This window comes from Nicotiana tomentosiformis, chromosome 9 (genome assembly GCF_000390325.3).
Source record: "Nicotiana tomentosiformis chromosome 9, ASM39032v3, whole genome shotgun sequence".
Taxonomy (NCBI): domain Eukaryota; kingdom Viridiplantae; phylum Streptophyta; class Magnoliopsida; order Solanales; family Solanaceae; genus Nicotiana; species Nicotiana tomentosiformis.
In genome coordinates this window covers 101,591,723-101,609,913 of record NC_090820.1, presented here as the reverse complement: position 1 = coordinate 101,609,913, position 18,191 = coordinate 101,591,723, and the positions used below count along the sequence as shown (strand labels likewise).

The 18,191-nt window shown below is 37.9% G+C and overlaps 1 protein-coding gene and 1 non-coding gene across 4 annotated transcripts; both read right to left on the bottom strand.

Annotated features, from left to right (window-relative positions):
* LOC104100778 (uncharacterized) lies at window positions 1-5,934 on the bottom strand. Of its 3 annotated transcripts, none has more exons than XM_009608098.4 (8): window positions 5,802-5,934; window positions 5,463-5,583; window positions 5,169-5,227; window positions 3,419-3,537; window positions 2,068-2,211; window positions 966-1,116; window positions 723-882; window positions 1-257 (listed from the first exon to the last, which is right to left on the bottom strand). In XM_009608098.4, exons 4-8 carry the CDS (start codon window positions 3,436-3,438, stop codon window positions 166-168), a joined length of 567 nt encoding a protein of 188 aa, XP_009606393.1. In that variant the 5' UTR covers window positions 3,439-3,537; window positions 5,169-5,227; window positions 5,463-5,583; window positions 5,802-5,934; the 3' UTR covers window positions 1-165. The 3 variants fall into 3 exon arrangements, with proteins under 3 accessions (XP_009606393.1, XP_009606391.1, XP_009606392.1); XM_009608096.4 differs by having other exon boundaries at window positions 2,068-2,207; XM_009608097.4 differs by lacking the exon at window positions 5,463-5,583 and having other exon boundaries at window positions 2,068-2,207.
* Window positions 5,935-8,240: 2,306 nt separating this feature from the next.
* On the bottom strand, window positions 8,241-8,312 carry TRNAD-GUC (transfer RNA aspartic acid (anticodon GUC)). The gene has a single exon. It is a non-coding gene; the product is annotated as a tRNA-Asp (tRNA).
* Between the last annotated feature and the right edge of the window lie 9,879 nt (window positions 8,313-18,191).

Genomic DNA, 18,191 nt, shown 5'->3' with positions numbered 1-18,191 from the left:
TTTTGCACACAAAATAAACCTCCAGAATTGGGATAGAATACAGGCCGAGTTATCCTTCTCATTTTTGTACTTGTATATCCAAAATCCTCTACATGTCTAAACTTGAAATGTTGAAACAAATAGGCCTAATATGAATTTGATTCACTGATTTGCTAAGTTCTCCTCTCACATGAAATCATAATCATCATAACCATCATAAGCGTTAATTACTGCATCGTCATCTGCCCGATCAACTTGCAGCTGCTTCTTTTTTGCACCTGTAAAAAATAACTGTTTAAATCTCTGCCACCCAGCGTTGTCAACGGTGAAAAGCGTTAAAAAGCGCACAGGTTTATCAGGGCTTTAAGTGCAAAGTGCAATTAAAGTGTGGGCTTTAGTTAAAAAATGTACAACGAAGGAAAAAATAAAAGTATATATGTAATGCAAGAAAAAAAAGTAACAAGTTCATTCATACTGATTTCCTTAAAATTAATAATATCTTTTAGCCAATTATATTTATTGTTTTGTACCACTCTATTCAAGATATAGAACTTATTGGCAATGAGGCGTGGGCCTTAGTGCCTTGCCTACAATAAAGCACAGTTTTTAGTGAGGCGAAGCGCATACCCTGAGCTTTTTTGAGCTTCAGTGCTTAAGCGCGCCTCAAATGAGCCTTTAACAACACCGCTGACATCACGAATCAGTTTTACATTTCAAGCATATAAAAGTGGCCATAGTAATACCTGTTTTCTTCTTGCTCGTGTTCGCTTCTTTTTCTTCTTTAATCTTCTCGTTAGAAATTGTATTAACAGACTTGGAAACTTCGTTAGCATCTTGCCCATTCAATGCAGTCATGGACAGTCTCATAACATCCTTGAGCAATCCAATGTAATGGTAACTTTTCTACAAAAGGAAAGTAAAATTCCTGAGTTGAGCCGTAACGGTCAATAAATGAGGTAATCACAGATGCAACAAATTTGGCAAACCTCGTACGGTCGCAACTTGTGAGAAATAAGCTCAGCATATTCCAAGAAATCACTCTCAGATTTAGGAATGAAACTATCAAGGGTTTTATCATCGCCGCCTTTCTTAGCAAACAGTTCCGCTGTGGATCTATAATCAGCTTCTTCCACAAGCCTGTAAAAGAGAAATGCGATGAGGATTCGGGATGGCTAACAAGTATACATGTCACACGGCTCATATGTTCTGCAATATCTTGTCCATTGAGGGGATGACCACGTGATTATCCCAACAATCAAATTCAGGACACAGAACAAAGTTTGTTCTGATTTCAACTGCTTTCACATTCTAATATCAGGTACAGCAGATCTAACTTGCTTATTTTTACTAAATATACCGGTAAAAGATGGGCTGATGCTGCACATTAATCACATAGCAAGACAACATAATGGAAGACCATATCCATAGACGACAGCTTTTCTTTGCATAAGGATGATACATAGATTTACAGTTAAAAAAAGTTGAACGTACTGCTTGAAAAGTGGCAGCTCAGAATGCCAACCACAGTAACCACCCAATCGACATACTGTAATTCTTTATGTTAATATATACCAGCAAAAGAAACATTATTTAGCAGTAAGAGTATACCATGTATTCCACTTTAAATAGTCTTTTCCCTTTTGCATAGTCTAACTAATATGTTGCCATATACAGCGGCAAGGTCCATGGGGCTTGAAACAGAAAGCGAAAAGTGAAGCACGCGTTTCTTTTAAGTGAAGTGCACAATTTACGAATTAATCAAAAATATCGAACACAAATGAATTTAGTAAATAATAATCAATTGCAGTCGATATTAATCCAACTTCCAAAATTGACATTCAAAGAACCGGCTGCTTCTCTGTGATCACTTAGCACGTCAGTGTTTGAAGCGCACACTTCTTTGATGTGCATTGCTTCACCCATGAAGTGATAACCCCTCCCCTCACTTTGCATTGCTTCATCGAGCAACGCCTTTTACTAACACTGGTAAGATCCTATCGGTTAGATTACTGTGTTCTGTTTCTCGCCTTAAATAGGAGGCATGAACTACAAACATTAATAAAGACAATATATGCAAACTGCTTTTACCTTTGCTGACGTAGTTTTTCTGCTACTGGATCTAGAGGTACCTCCTCTCTATCAACTACTACTTCCTTGCCTTTTTCTTCCCTAGATTTTGCAGCAGCCTTGTTGGAGGCCTTCTCAACAGGCAGATCTGGTTTAGGCGCCTGACTGATTCAAAATATGTAAGTTCTTTTTTTTTTTTGGTCAATTCATAATATGTAAGTCGATGACACCAAGAAGTGGAATACATTCCATAAAGAGAGTAGCATCCAAGAGACATATCACCACAATATGAGAACCACAGAATTGATGTGAAGCAGGAGTACATCGCAAGCGATACTAGTGTACCCAAAACATAATACAATATTTTTAATGAACTTTCATCAAAAAAATAATTTAATTTTTTTTAAAAAAAAGTGTTAATCGCATAGGACTTCAGTCCTACCATTACCCGGGGTATTTAGAGTTTGCCTTTGACCAGGCAACCCAGCTTTTTTTCCCTTTGAAGTGGTAAATATATATATATATTGTTTTTGGTAATTTGAAGTGGTTTATATTATTGATGTTAAGAACACTATCACTAAGAAAGTGTTGTGATTACATCCAAAAGTTGGTAAAAAGGAGGGGGGAAAGCCTGGCTATCTATCTATACAAAAGATTCTACGATCTGTAACATAGTTTCACTATCATCTATCCAGGCAACCCCAATTCTGACTTTGAAAAAATTAGAACAGCTAGATTTTGAAGGAAAAGAAACGAGAACAACAACATTCTCCACCACACTAAACAATATTATGGTACAGTAATCCTCTAGAACCTATGATGTTTTAGACTACTGGAGATAGGAAAATTCTTCTTTGACTCTACAAAGACGTCTGATACAAAAGATCTTTGCTTAAGAACCATTCTCGTATAGCTTCACTTAATTACTTGGAGGATCACTATATAAAATACACGGATATAAGCAATTTATTCAAAACAAATGGCATGCACTTAGCCTTAATGCATATCAAGTGATACACAAGCAATAAATCCAAAAGACACCACAAATTAGATTACACTTCAGGTTTGCCTGCAAAACATGCCAAAAATATGCACTCAATAGTCCCTTGAATAAAGAGTCTTTTGCATCTATCTGTGAGAGGTTATTAATAGATATATCCATGCAGTGACACGAGGAACAGAAGCAAGATGTGTAAATGTCAGGAATTACACAAAAATCCAAAGAACACTTCCGAATTTTTTCAGAGACTTAGCGAACACCCTATTTCTAGGCAATTAATGCATAATTAGACACACATGGTTCAACAAATAATGAATACTGCAAGGATGTTCACGATATGGAAGCCATAAATCAATAACTCATTAACCCTACCGGAGTAGTCTCATCTTCATCTTCCCAAGAATCCTTTATATCATTATCATCCACATCTTCATCATCCCATTTACTACTTGGTTGATCCTTTTTGAGAAGATCTGGAATCTGTTCATCCTCTGAAATGGCGAATACTAGCTATTAATATCTACCGTGCAACAATGTGTCTCACAACTGTCAAAATTTGTCAAGAAAATTGAACATCGCAATTCTTCAATACAGAATAATATGTATAGTAAATGCCTAATGTTCATCACCGACACCCTTCAGTTTTTTAACCAAGTTGACACTTGACACTGATTCTGTACTTCTTTGGGTGATAGCTGTTTGTACACAACTATGGCACCAATAAATGCTTTAGCAATGAATCCAAGTGACGTGGCTTTAGTTCTTAATCACCCACAAGCATGTAGTGAGATTTTTTAATAGAATAATTATGGCATTAGCAGGTTATTGGATGGCCTTTATTCTCATAAAATTCTTAATGCAGCAGCAATGGCATTATCAGGTCATTAGATGGTCTTCATTGCCATCTTATTTTTCCCCAAGATAAGATGACAACGAAACCCTGTAAATATGAAACATACACGATACACTAGTATCCACCCCCTCCCATAATTTGTATCAACGCCCCCTCCTAGTAAACTTGGATCCTTATTGCATAATCACAACCACGTTATCCGATCAATCAATCAACAACGCCTCAATTCTAAACTAGTTGATATCTACTATATGAACCCGCTATATCCTATCTGCTCTATTCAGGCCCATGTCATTCCAATATTAAATAATTTGTCTTTTAAAAACAAAAATTAGGAGTTTTCTAAAACTTGAAGTCCTCTAAATATTACATATAATCCTACAGAACCATATAAATGTCTCATCAAACAAGAAAAACTTCAAACAAGCACCTAACCTGATGTAAGTGTCAAAAAAAGTAAGCGTTCTCTATAGCCTCAAATTTTTCATCCCCGTTGAACATTTAAGGTTGCACAACAGTTTCCACTTCATTAAATAAAATTTCCTTCTGTCCAAAAATTCTCTATCATCAATGGAAAAGGAAACGGGGACATGATAAAAAGTTGAAGTCTATCCAACACACTGCGAGTTAATCTATAGCCCAAAGAGAAGTACTGCTCCTTCCTAGTAGATAGTATTATTTCAACCTGTTGCACCACTCCTATCAACTAGTATCAGGCCACAAATTAGTCCAAATAAGTCTATTAATAGGACCCATTAATAGGTCTATTAATATGACCCACCTATTGCGGGTGGGAGGTAGTAGTTGTACCATGGAATTATTCGAGGTGCGCGCAAGCTGGTCTTTATCCGAGCTGCGCACAAGCTGGTCTTTATCCGAGCTGCGCGCAAGCTAGTTTCACCGCCGTTATTTTTTTAAAAAAAAGGACCCATTTTTCATCCTAGAATTCCAGCTAGCAATTCAATGTTGTGCCATTCAGTGAATAAATATTTTTTTTCAAATTTATATGGAAGACCGAGATAGCTTCAAAAGAAAGAAGTATCATTTTCAGCTTTTCAGTTGCAACTCTTTCGTGCCATAAAAAATCATAGTATTGCGGCCAGAAAAATGACAAAAAAACCGGTATTTAAGCGAGGAAGGGTGAAGGGTAGAGGGGTGGGCCCATACTACAACTTATATAAAGTAATATCTTCAAACATCAGCAGAAATTAACTTTATTTCACAGGAAAATTAATTAAGGGAGTATTAAATAGAGAAATATCAACTTACCCCAATCCTCCATGTTTATTTGATAATCTTTGATCAACCAACTATATCAGATTGAATATCTGCATTAGCAGATAAGAAGACTTCACTCAGTTTCAAAAAAAGACCAAACCAGCCAAAATTCAAAAAGCACAAATTAGCGCCTAAAAAAAATTCAAGCAAATTATTGAATGTTAGCATTAGAACACCAAGCTGGATAATCCCACACAAATTGCCCGCAAATTATTGAAAATTGGAATGAAACTTGCCCAAATAGAGTGAAAAGGATATAGAGAACTCATACTGGAAAATACTTACCCGTACTTAATTATTAACTATTGCAATGCAACTGGCCCAAATAGAGTGACAACAACATCGAGAACTCATTCCGGTAAACTCTTACTCGTACCGGTGTTTACACCAAACCATACAATTTGACCTTTGCAGTTAAAAATTGAAGTGAGAATACATATATCTATATGAAAAACACATGTATTGCATCTACTGCCATGATATAAACACTTAGTATAAAGTAAACACCTAATGCGGATAAGTTTTTACTGCTTATATATATATATATATATATATATATATATATAAAATGCCAAATTACTTAATTACACATAAAACATCAGCAATTAAGGGAAAAACAAGCACCTGTTTGATATTGCGGCCAGAAAATAAGTGAGCGAAGAGGAAGATATTGTTATAGATGAGTAGCTAAAGAGCTTTGGTATCGGATTCCACACAGCGAGGAAGAAGGAAAGTAAAATAACACAGAATCTAGTCCGGTTTAGGGTTACTGTTCAACGGGTTTATAACCTTTTTTCTGGACCGGTTCTTATTTGACGAACCGGGTCGACTTATGAATGTGATTGATAAATACTTAACTAACAAAACGATACTCCACTAACTTCCCTCTATATAATCATTTCTCTTTTTTATTTTTGAAAATTTATATCTATATCTATTGTACAAAATCTTTTAGCAAAATATCGTTCGCTTTTTTTATCATTTAAAAATAAATTTTACATTGGTCAAAATTGTGATTTAAATTGCTTCGCATCCAACCTCTGTTCCTTGCCCATGTGCGAATGCTAAGGCGGATGCCTTATCCCGACTTCACTACTAAGGGTGCACCAAATACAATTTTTTTTAGGTTCGCATCCACCCCCTTCTCCTATAGTTGGAGCACCTTTTCTTCATATTCTTACACTCCAAACACCCTAAATCATCACACACAACTCAATTAGTCATAAAATCAATAATTAATCCATGTTGGACATTTTTAATACCAAATAGCACCCAAAAGTAGTTAAAATGTTAGAAAATGAGTTAGTATCTCAAAAGAAAGTGTTCAAATTCTTGCTTTAAAATGTCTAGATTCATTTCTATTGGCATTTAGTGTGTCTTTATTATTGCTTGTAAGATTTTTGGTTAACTTGTACCATTTCTATCAATAATAAATCTTTGTCAGTTTATACTCCTAGTTTTATACTAGAAGAACTTGTTGAATACTGGGGATGCATTCAAACCGGGTGAAATATCCTTAAAGTCAGTATCTTTGACACGCCTCAAGCTTTGAAGAATTTCCTACAAATTTCGTGATTATGTACTTTCCGTAAGATATACAACAAAAACATAGATAAAGTAACATTATAACATATAAAAACATGCCCTAACATCATCCCCTGTGTCCTCAATCCTCTTTAGTCATGAATCTTATAGGCAAACAAATCCAATTTGTCCTATCTTCAATTCATGTCGTAGAATAGGTGGCCTTTTTTCTTGCCTTATCCGTATAGCACCAATTGAGTTCTTGTCATCTTTCCCTAAACTAAACAGGTTAGAATTGAAACGAAGTAGATTCAAAGCGATTGGGACATATGCGATATTGTTCTATATATGGGGATGGGGCTTATGGCATCTGTTAAAAATTCTAATATATGGTCCCTTCGCGGATATTCCATAAAATTGGAACAATGAAGTGAATTGAACAAATCGAAAAATTGTCTAAAATTTTTACTTATAAAATATGAAAATAAAGGGTAGCCGTAGACAAGTAATTCAAATCTACACGCTCAAATGTTTTTTACTTTATCTTTGAGAATTAAAAAATTATTTATGCCTCTGCATTTTGAGAATAAAACGTGATTTATTTAGAATTGTAAATTTTTTCTAAAGCACATCGCTTTTAGTAACAGCGACCTACATGGAAATATATTAAAAAATTCTGACACCTCGATTATCACTGTCCTTTGCCTACCATGCGGAACCAAAGTAATAACAAATTAAACTCAAGCGATCAAAATGCGCTATATATTAGTTACCCGTTAACGTATAACGTATGTATTCCATGAGTTATACCAAGTTAGAAACAAAGATAAGGATACAGCAAAATAATGGATTGCATATGTGAACAGCCCCCTTCATTTTGCTACTTAGTTGGTACAGTGATTGGAACCCAACATAAAAACATTCATTTTCTAGTACTTTCTTCAAAAGTGTTCTTAGTTAATCATGTACTTCACTGTGGAGTGGCACGTATGTACTATGTTTCCCTCTGGTTGGTTTCACATCAGTTTGAATTGAGCATTCATGAAAGATCAAATCATGTTTCATAAGATAGTTTTAAATGGACTGTGTTTAGATAAAAAAGCCAAGATTAAGTGGCAAAACTAAGTGGTGTATCTGAGATCTGTTCTTGTTCTTTCCGATCAAAATAAAGCTTGGCCGATAGTCAAACCAGTATATGCAAATACTGAAAATACTCGAAGTAATTACTCTAAAATTCATTATAGGGAAATCTAATTAGACTACTGAATTGTATTCTAACATCTAGCAATTCAAAATCACATAACGCATGAAATACATGCGCTATACGTTAACGGGGTAACTGACCTCGTTAACATATATGTATTTCATGTTCCTCACATATTTTACAAGGAAAGCTTGTTATTTCAACTTTTGCCTTTTGGTTTTAACATAAATTATTTGGTGTAAAGTTGCCTCTGATAGAAGAAAAAGAAAGGCAAGAGGAAACCCAAAATGGAAGAAAAGGTTCTGGGACCAAAAAAAAAAAAAAAGAAAAAATTTCGCCGTTGCCGGGGATCGAACCCGGGTCACCCGCGTGACAGGCGGGAATACTTACCACTATACTACAACGACCTTGTTGTTCAAGACTATCCAGCTAGTATTTAAATAGACAGACAAATAGCAACTTCAAAATATTTCTTAAAATAAAACCTGTCCAAAGACAAAGCTTACAGAAATTATAAACTAAAAGATTTCTAAGATTTTTAATTCTTTATTATTCAAAATTTAAAATTTTAAACTTTGTAATGGATTAGGAAAAAAAATCTTTTTTTCCGCCAATTGATTAGAAAAACTTTCACCAACGATAATTTAAGTCATATTTAGCTTAGAGGATCTGTCATTGAACACGTTTTTGTTTCTCTATTTTTTCTCAAACTTGTAATCGAGTTCCATTTTCCAAATATAGCCAAACATGTTCCATTATAATTATAAATAAATTAAAACACAAATGAAAATCAAAGGTACATAATAAAATCAAGATTATCGTCAAAGGTCAGCACTTATATGCTAAATGTTACGCGGCGCCTTCCTGAAGTTCCTTGGAAGGGCGACGTAAGGCTAAGCAACCGATGTCAGTGCGGTTGCTATGCGCCAACTGAGGTCCTCGCCGTACGCTAGACTAGATTGTCAGTGCCGTACGGAAAAACCAATGTCGTGAGCAATTGAGCAGCGGAAAATGAGCAATTGATGATGAAAGCTGATGATTGTATTGGTGATGATGAAAGCTATTACAAGATGTAATGCGGTGTCAGGGGGGAGAGACACCAGTACAGAGAATTATTTGAATGCTTGAATGTTTGAATGCTTTGGTCCCCCTTAATAATGCTTAAAAAAAATAAACCAAAGTTACATGAGTTGACCTAAGAAAGCTGTAGAAGCACACTGAAAATGAATGAAGTAAAACTACTCTATAATTACAATGAAAAGGACTTAGTCTTCTATGGAAGCAAGTCCGATGGCAGCAACTTTGTCTTGAGCAGCAGGGTCTGCGCGCGCATTGCTGTGGGCGCGCGCGGCACTATTTGGATCTGCCAGCGGCTGGGCGCTGGTGCTTGGCATTGGGTCTGCGCGCGGGGCACTGTCTGGGTGTGCGGCGCTGATGGCAACATGATGATTTGTGCGCGCGGCATTGTCGGTGCGCGCGGCACTGATGGCATTGGCCAGCCGCTGGGTGCTGGCATTGATTATCGGTGGGGCGACAGAGGCGCATGCTCGCTTGTCACTTGGTGCTGCCGAGACCACAGGGCCGACCGTGGCGCTAGTCGTTGGGAGGCTTGCCGGGACGCCACGGGGCGCGTCCAAGGAGTCATGGGTCGATGATGGAAAGCAGCCCATGACATTCTCCCCCACCTGAGTTGGCGACGTTCTCGGAGCCTTACCTGCAGGATGATGATGATTGGTCAGACTCTTGATGGCTGGGAGGTCTGTTCCCCTCGGTGTTGTGAGATGTCTTTCTGAATGATCTTCCATGCATTTCTGAAATGGCCTGAGGCGGCTGACATGGAAGACTGGTTGGATTTGCCACCAGACTGGTGTGTTCAGCTGGTATGTGGATTTCCCGATGCGCCTTTCAATGGAAAAAGGCCCGATGTAGCTTGGCAATAGGCGAGGATCTCGGGTCCTCTTTGCAAACAAGTTCCGCCTCGGGGTTCTTACCATCATTTTGTCCCCTGCTTGATGTTGGGCAAAGCGACGGTTTTGTTCGGCATGCCTCGTTGCCCTGTCTTGGGCACTGACAAGATAGCTCCGCACTATCTTCAAAGTTTGTTCCCATTCTGTCGAGAAACTGGCAGCTCGATGAGATGATGGTATATTTGGTGCATTCACATTATGTGAGAGTAGCGGTTGCTGTCCGGTAATAATTTCAAAAGCGCTTTTGTTTGTATGGGCGCACTTTTGTGAATTGAAACACAGCTGAGCAGCATCCAGAAGCTTCACCCAATATGTTTGTGACCCAGTTGCAAATTGGCAGAGATATTCCTCCAGCATGTCGTTGAACCAGTCTGTTTGATCATATGTTTGCTGATGATGATGGCTTGAGTTGTAACTCAATTTGGATCCGAGGCAACTGAAGAGTTGGGTCCAAAACTTGCTAGTGAAGCATGGGTCGCAGTCACTAATGATGTTGCTGGGCATACCCCAATGTTTGACAACATGAGAGAAGAAGAGTCGAGCTGTATCTTCTGCTGATATGTTCTGTGGGGCTGCGATGAAGGTAGCATACTTGGAAAACTGGTCTACTACCACCATGATGGTTGCATGATTTCCGACCTTGGGTAATCCTGTGATGAAATTCAGGGAAATGCTTTCCCAAGGTCTCTGTGGGACAGGTAGCGGCTCCAAGAGTCCCGCTTGTGCTGAGTGATCCGACTTGTCCTTTTGGAATGCTTGACAAGTCTTCACGCAATGAGGGGCGCCATGAGCTGTTGGACCCTGATGATGTGATGCATGTTTGATGATGTTGAGGGCAGCCGGAACTGTGGGTTCAGGTCTGTTGGTTCCCTCCTTAAACTGCATGGCCGTGATGTTTCCAGCGGCCATCTTCTTGGATATGCACGGTATGGTGTGGGGTTTGGCCCCGTTGTCTCCCATCATTAGAAGCATGTTGGCATATGGTATCGGGATGGTGTTGGTCTGCCTGAGGAATTCTAATCCCACTATCAGTTCGAAGTCATCGATGATAGCTATGCGTAGGTCGAATATTCCCTTGTATGGGCCAAGCTGGATTGGCGCTTCTTTGGCTATTCCACTCACTTGCTGAGATGGAGAGTTGATAGCCTTGACACGACCCTTGCATTTTTGCACTGCTAGACCGAGGCGTTGCACCTGAGTTGAGGCCAGGTAGTTGTGGCTAGCACCCGTGTCTATCAATGCCCGAATAGGTCTGCCGTTTACTTTCATGTCAACGAACATTAAGGTCCTCTTTTGTGATGTGGGAGGCCTCTCGTCCGCCTTTTCTTTCCCTTTCTTGTCGATTGGGAATGCCTTCTTCTTGGGGTTGCTAGCACTGGTTCCCGCCAAGGTATCATGAATGGAGCCGACAAATGCATTGAAGGCATCTACTGGATCGGTATCTGACTCATCATCGTCAACAGTTTGTTGAGCATTGATTTGTGTATTGGGGCATTGATTGTTCCAATGTTCCCCGTCGCAATGACGGCATTCTGATGGGGGCTTCCTCCCCTGATTGTTGTTGACTGATGCAGTAATGTTACTGCTTGAGGAAGGAGTCTTGGATTTGGATGCACCTCGATCTCCTCCGTTCCTGTTGGGGCCACCGTTGCTAGGTTGGCTCCCGTTGTATCCCCCTCGGACAGGCGACTGGGGCCTATCCTTCTGAGTTTCCAACTGATAATCCCCAAGGCACTCTGCAGCTTGAATGGCCTTGGGGCAGGGTATCTACCCGTTGTCTTTGCAGTTCCATACGAGCATGAGGTTTCAAACCTTCTATGAATGCGAACAGTTTGTCTTTGTCCCCCATATCCCGTATGTTTAGCATGAGTGCGGAGAATTCACGCACGTAGTCCCGCACCGACCTGGTGTGGCGGAGTTCACGCAGCTTTCTTCGTGCATTGTATTCCACATTTTCGGGGAAGAACTGCAGGCATATGGCGGCCTTCAGTTCTGCCCATGTCTGGAGAGTATCTTCACCGGCCCTGATGGCTTCGTATTTGACTCGCCACCAGAGTTTTGCATCGCCTTGAAGATACATGGAAGCAGTTGCTACCTTTTTGGATTCCTCCAACTGTCCAATGGCATCGAAGTATTGTTCGATGTCGAAGATGAAGTTTTCCACTTCTTTAGCATCCCGGGCTCCGTTGTATGGCTTGGACTCCGAAATTTTCAGCTTTTGTGGAATGGGGGCAATGTTCATGGCACCCCTGATGTGGTTTTTGCCTCTTTTGAGCAGGCTTTGAAGGGCAGCATTGACAACATTGAGCTGGCCTGTCAAGTTGTCTATGGTTTGCTGCATGACTGTCAGTCTGTCTGCCTCTAGTTCCCGATGGGCTAAGTCCTCGGCACGCTCCTGTTGGAGGTCCTCGAATTGGCCATGAATTTTGGTTGCCTTGACGGCAGCCGTTTGCCGGTCTTCCTCGGAGTCTTGACTGATGTTTGCTATGTCAACTTCGGCCTGCCGCATTCTGCGGTCCAGGTCGTCCAACCTTTGCACTAGACTGGTTTTTAGATCAGGCAACGTATGCACGATGGGCCGTAATGCGTCAACCGTCTCTTCTAGGGTCGTGATGCGATCCCCGTGATTCACCATGGTCAGAAATGGTGATGATGATGCCAATGAGTTCCCTCGTCCGATGTCGAGCCTAGGCTCTGATACCAACTGTTACGCGGCGCCTTCCTGAAGTTCCTTGGAAGGGCGACGTAAGGCTAAGCAACCGATGTCAGTGCGGTTGCTATGCGCCAACTGAGGTCCTCGCCGTACGCTAGACTAGATTGTCAGTGCCGTACGGAAAAATCAATGTCGTGAGCAATTGAGCAGCGAAAAATGAGCAATTGATGATGAAAGCTATTACAAGATGCAATGCGGTGTCAGGGGGGAGAGACACCAGTACAGAGAATTGTTTGAATGCTTGAATGTTTGAATGCTTTGGTCCCCCTTAATAATGCTTAAAAAAAATAAACCAAAGTTACATGAGTTGACCTAAGAAAGCTGTAGAAGCACACTGAAAATGAATGAAGTAAAACTACTCTATAATTACAATGAAAAGGACTTAGTCTTCTATGGAAGCAAGTCCGATGGCAGCAACTTTGTCTTGAGCAGCAGGGTCTGCGCGCGCATTGCTGTGGGCGCGCGCGGCACTATTTGGATCTGCCAGCGGCTGGGCGCTGGTGCTTGGCATTGGGTCTGCGCGCGGGGCACTGTCTGGGTGTGCGGCGCTGATGGTAACATGATGATTTGTGCGTGCGGCATTGTCGGTGCGCGCGACACTGATGTCATTGGCCAGCCGCTGGGCGCTGGCATTGATTATCGGTGGGGCGACAGAGGCGCATGCTCGCTTGTCACTTGGCGCTGCCGAGACCACGGGGCCGACCGTGGCGCTAGGCGTTGGGAGGCTTGCCGGGACGCCACGGGGCGCGTCCAAGGGGTCATGGGTCGATGATGGAAAGCAGCCCATGACATTCTCCCCCACCTGAGTTGGCGACGTCCTCGGAGCCTTACCTGCAGGATGATGATGATTGGTCAGGTGCAGGGCTATTTTGGCTTAACCACAAAAATTTCAGCTCATCCCGCCCCTGCATAAAAGCTTATCCGCCTCGCCTCTGCATTGAATTTAACATGCCCCGCCCCGTGCCAACTCTGTACCCATTCTATCCTATTGCAGATGTGGTTGCTCCCATAAATTAAAAAATAGTTATAAACAAGCAATTATAGAGAACATCATCAATAACTATAATTATTTTAGCCGAAAAAAGTTCACTTTTCTTTTGTACCAATAGTCTTATGTCACATGTAAAGCAAGACAAGAAAACCAAATGATATATATCATGTTTTAGTTGAACCAAATGACGCCCGAATTTAACTTATTGCATATTACTTCTAATAAAAATAATGAGATAGCTATATAGGGTACTAGGATGTGTTATGCTTGCTTCGATCAAACTACTCCTTTGAATTTATGTAATTTGAAATCATTTTATTAAAAATAAAAAAAAAATTATACAACTTGGACGAACTCAAGTTTATTATATATTTAAATTTTAGATTCTGATACGATCTTTTCTCTACTAAACTTATAACCTTTTAACAATTAAACCAATCGACTTTATCTTAATTCCAGATAGTTTGGACTTTGGAGTATGCTATGTCATGAAACATTCGTATTCACCCTACATATTTAAATCGATATCATTAGAATATGGCAATAACGTAATAACTATGACTCAATTGTCGTATGAATTTTTATTATTCATTCAATATTCAAGAGTTCCGAGTTTTTCAATAGTAGAGATTCTCTACATTTCCTGCTGAGTTAATCTCTTGACATACTAAAATGACTCCTAACAAATCTAGGCATAATATAAGCATGTTTATACAACAATATTAAGTAATATTAATCTCAAGTGGCCTTGTTGCTTATATGCATTTTTTGCTTTCAATAGGTCATAGGTTTCTAAAAACCTGCTCTAGTTTCAAGTGAATGCAGGTTTTGTAAGAAAATCTCACTCCATATAGGTTGGCACTAAGAAAAATACTTTTTTAATCATGGAAAATGAGTGATTTTTGTTTGGTTGGTGAGTGGAAAACTTTTTTTGGAAAATATTTTATATTGTTTGGTTAGAGAATATAAAAAAAATTTTGAAAAATAATTTTTTATGTTACTATCCTCACCCCCTCCCCTCCCCCCTCCCCCCACAAAAGACATATGTTCCTGCGCTCTCCCCTCTCCAAATACCCAATGTTTTCAAGACTCTATTTTCTTCAAGAATTTAATTATTCTTCTAAAAATTCATACAAACTCATAGAAACTAATGTGTTGCTTTACATTTTTACGCAAAAACAACGTTGAAATTTGTGCTCAATAATTAAAAAGAAAATACTTCTTTTATTGAAATGAAAGAAAATACTTTTTACTATATCATTTTATTGAAATAAAAGAAAATACTTTTTACTACATCATTTTGTTAAAATGAAAGAAAATACTTTTTCTACATCATGAAAAGAAAATATTTTTTTGTTAATTTTTAAAAATATACACCAGAGGCGGAGCCAAGATTTGAAACCTTATGAGTTCGGGATTGTAATCTTTTCAAGTCATTAGGTTCTAAATTAATAAGTTTTACATATCCAATGAATTTCTTAAGACAAATACATGATTTGAACAAAAATTATTAGGTTCGGCCGAACATGCATCTGGTACTTTGCCTCTGCCCCTGATGTACACAGTACAGTGTGCTAACTATACTCTCCCCCAAAATAAGTACCTATCAAACTAATAGGCCTACACACCGCAGAGATTGCAATGTTGTGGTATCATGTATGACTTCTTCTGCTCGGCATATGTAAGTTCAATTTTCTTTATTCCTTTGTATTTCCCCAGTTTCGGAGCTTGAAAGAGAAAAGAAAATCTTGAAATTAGTGGTCATGAATAAGTCATAATTTTTTTTTTTTGATTATAAATTATCTCATCGAGAGTGAAATAAAAAATTTAGTATAATACACACACACTATGTATACATTATAAGATTATATATATACATCATAGAACAGTCTATACACTTTGGATACACAAAAATGCTCGGGGATACATTAATGATACATTAGGGATAGCAAAATGCACGATACACTTTATATACAGTTGACTGTCACTATATAATTTATAACCAAAAGACTGTCACTATATAAAATATATACAAAATATACTATCACTATACAAAAAATATATTAAATAGATTGTCACTATACAAAATATATACAAAATAGGTTGTCAGTATATAAGAAATATACTAAATAGTCTGTCACTCTACAATTTAAATACAATAGACTGTCACTATACAAAAATATATACAACATATACTGTCAATATAAATAAAATATACAAAATAGATATTTTGGGCTATTAAATGTAATATATATGGGCCGGAGGGATATTTTGTGTTAATGGAGAAAAACATGGGCTATTAAAATTTTGAGGGGCTATAGAGGGTCATTTTCTCAATTAGTTTGGGGTTATGAATTGTCTGACTAATATTTAAGGCTACGGGATACTATTTCTTTTCTCCGACCGGCTAAAAGTGAATTTCTCTCAAACATTTAAACCAACCTAACATGAAAAAATTAAAAAATATTTTTCAGAAAATATTTTCCTTCATACCAAACACACCCATAATTTTACTCATCATTTTGTAATACTTTTTATCACCATGATTTAATACTTAAGGACTGATACATATAATGTATGATATAATATGATCAAACTATCTCAAGTGAAGTTATCTCGTTTTAACCTTTACATGAGATACTTGCACCTTTTGTGAGCGACAATCTTTAATACCATATGACCGCTTATCCATCATAATATTTTATAGGGAAAGTGGCCAAATCGATCTATTCTCGTATATTGTCTACATTTAATCTTAATTATATTATCCAACCAAGTTTACTTCTACCGTTATACTATATGCGCATATTTACCCCTACTATTTGCAAACTTTTAAAAATTATTCTTCAATCTGTCAGGTGACCCAGAATCTCCCAAGACCCAAATCATTTTAATTAAGTCACTTATTCTTCTTCTTGATCCACTATTTTTGAAATAATTAGCATTTACCTATTTTCTTAATTGCAACAAAAAAATAAAAGAAATAAATATTAAAATATTACAACGGTCAGTAAACAAAGTATAGTAAATTAAAGAATCTAAATTAGGTAACTTATCTAAATTCCAAAAGTATTTACAACATCCCAACTTTAATGAATTCGTTGCACCAAAGGTATTGAAACTTTACAAGTATATATTAGTGGTAGAAGTTGAAGTTCCTTGGAGATTTTACATTGTTGAATTCAACTTTGCTTTAATCAAATACATACGCATTGCATACTCTTAAGTTGGTCGATCGAATTCTACACTAACCAGACAATAACAAAATATATTCGAATATACATGTACATACATGATGAATAGCTGCATATAATACACAATAAATAGACTTACTGAATTCTACGGTGTGTATATAGTTAAAAAATAAATAAAATTTTAAGCCAATTTCAAACTCATTATCACAAGAAGAGAAGCGGGTGCATTGGTAATTAAAATTATCCATGAATAATTTGTATAGTGTAGTACCTATAGCATTCACATCAATAGTAATTTCGGAAAATAGTGGAGCAAGAAAAATAACAAGTGATTTAAATAAAAGAAAATTGGGAGATTTTGGATTACCTAATAGATCAAGAGGTAATTTTTAAAAGCGTGCTGATAGTAGGGATAAATTTGGCCGGGTAGTACAACGGTAAAAATAAATTTGATCGGATAGTATAACAAAGGTTAAATGTAGACAATATTCGAAAATAAAAATGTATATTTGGCCTTTTTTCCTATAAAATATTATGACGGATAAGCGGTCATATAGTATTAAAGATTGTTGCTGACAAAATGTGCAAGTATCTCATGTAAAGGTTAAATCAAGATAACTTCACTTGAGATAGTTTGATCAGCAGCTGTAGTTGGCACCGGATAAACCTTGAGGAAAACATGATCAACATGAGCAGGTTGAATATTTATCACCAGATGACATTTAATGAAAAATATTTCCTAGTATTAAATAGGCAGCCGTTATAGAGCATTTTGGCATTCATAGTCTGTCGTTACATATTCATCAATGGCCCCCTTTTTTGTCAATTAAGGGGCCTGATCCTAGAATCTTATTTTCTAGGTATAACTATAAATAGTAGCTTCAACAGTCATTGTAAGGACACGGGATCTCTAGCAAAACTTATGCTATACTCTATTCCCAAGCTAAAGAATATAACTTTACTTTTTGTTTGATATTGTTCTTATTTATGTACTCGAAAGCATCGCTCTCGGAGCCAGGCCTACTATTTTCTTTGATTTTACAGCTAAGTCTTATTTTTAATCTAATTTATTTATCATTTTGGATCAAATCAGTTAACTTGTCTATAAACCATGTAACAAATTTAATTGTACCGTTTTACAGGTAAACAGTTTGGCGCCACCGCAGGGCTTAAACAACTGCGTAATTGAGTTGATCCTTGCATCTATTACTAACTCGTTTAATTCTTTGTTTCATAGCAAAAAATTAAAAAATGGCAGCTAACGATTTCATCATCGCACAAAACGTCAAGGCACACTAAAATCTGCCTCAACATGAGGATTCAATCAGTGACACCCGCAATGAGGGGGACATAGCAACTCCGGTCCATGGCAGACAATATCCCCAACATGTAGGGGAAATGACTCCCGATGACGCTGAGGA

Coding starts and splice junctions, on each gene's coding strand:
- LOC104100778 (XM_009608096.4), bottom strand. Junction 2,208..3,418: donor ATGAAGATGAGACTACTCCG/GTAGGGTTAATG, acceptor TGAATCAGTCAG/GCGCCTAAACCAGATCTGCC. Junction 258..722: donor CACGAGCAAGAAGAAAACAG/GTATTACTATGG, acceptor TATTTTTTACAG/GTGCAAAAAAGAAGCAGCTG.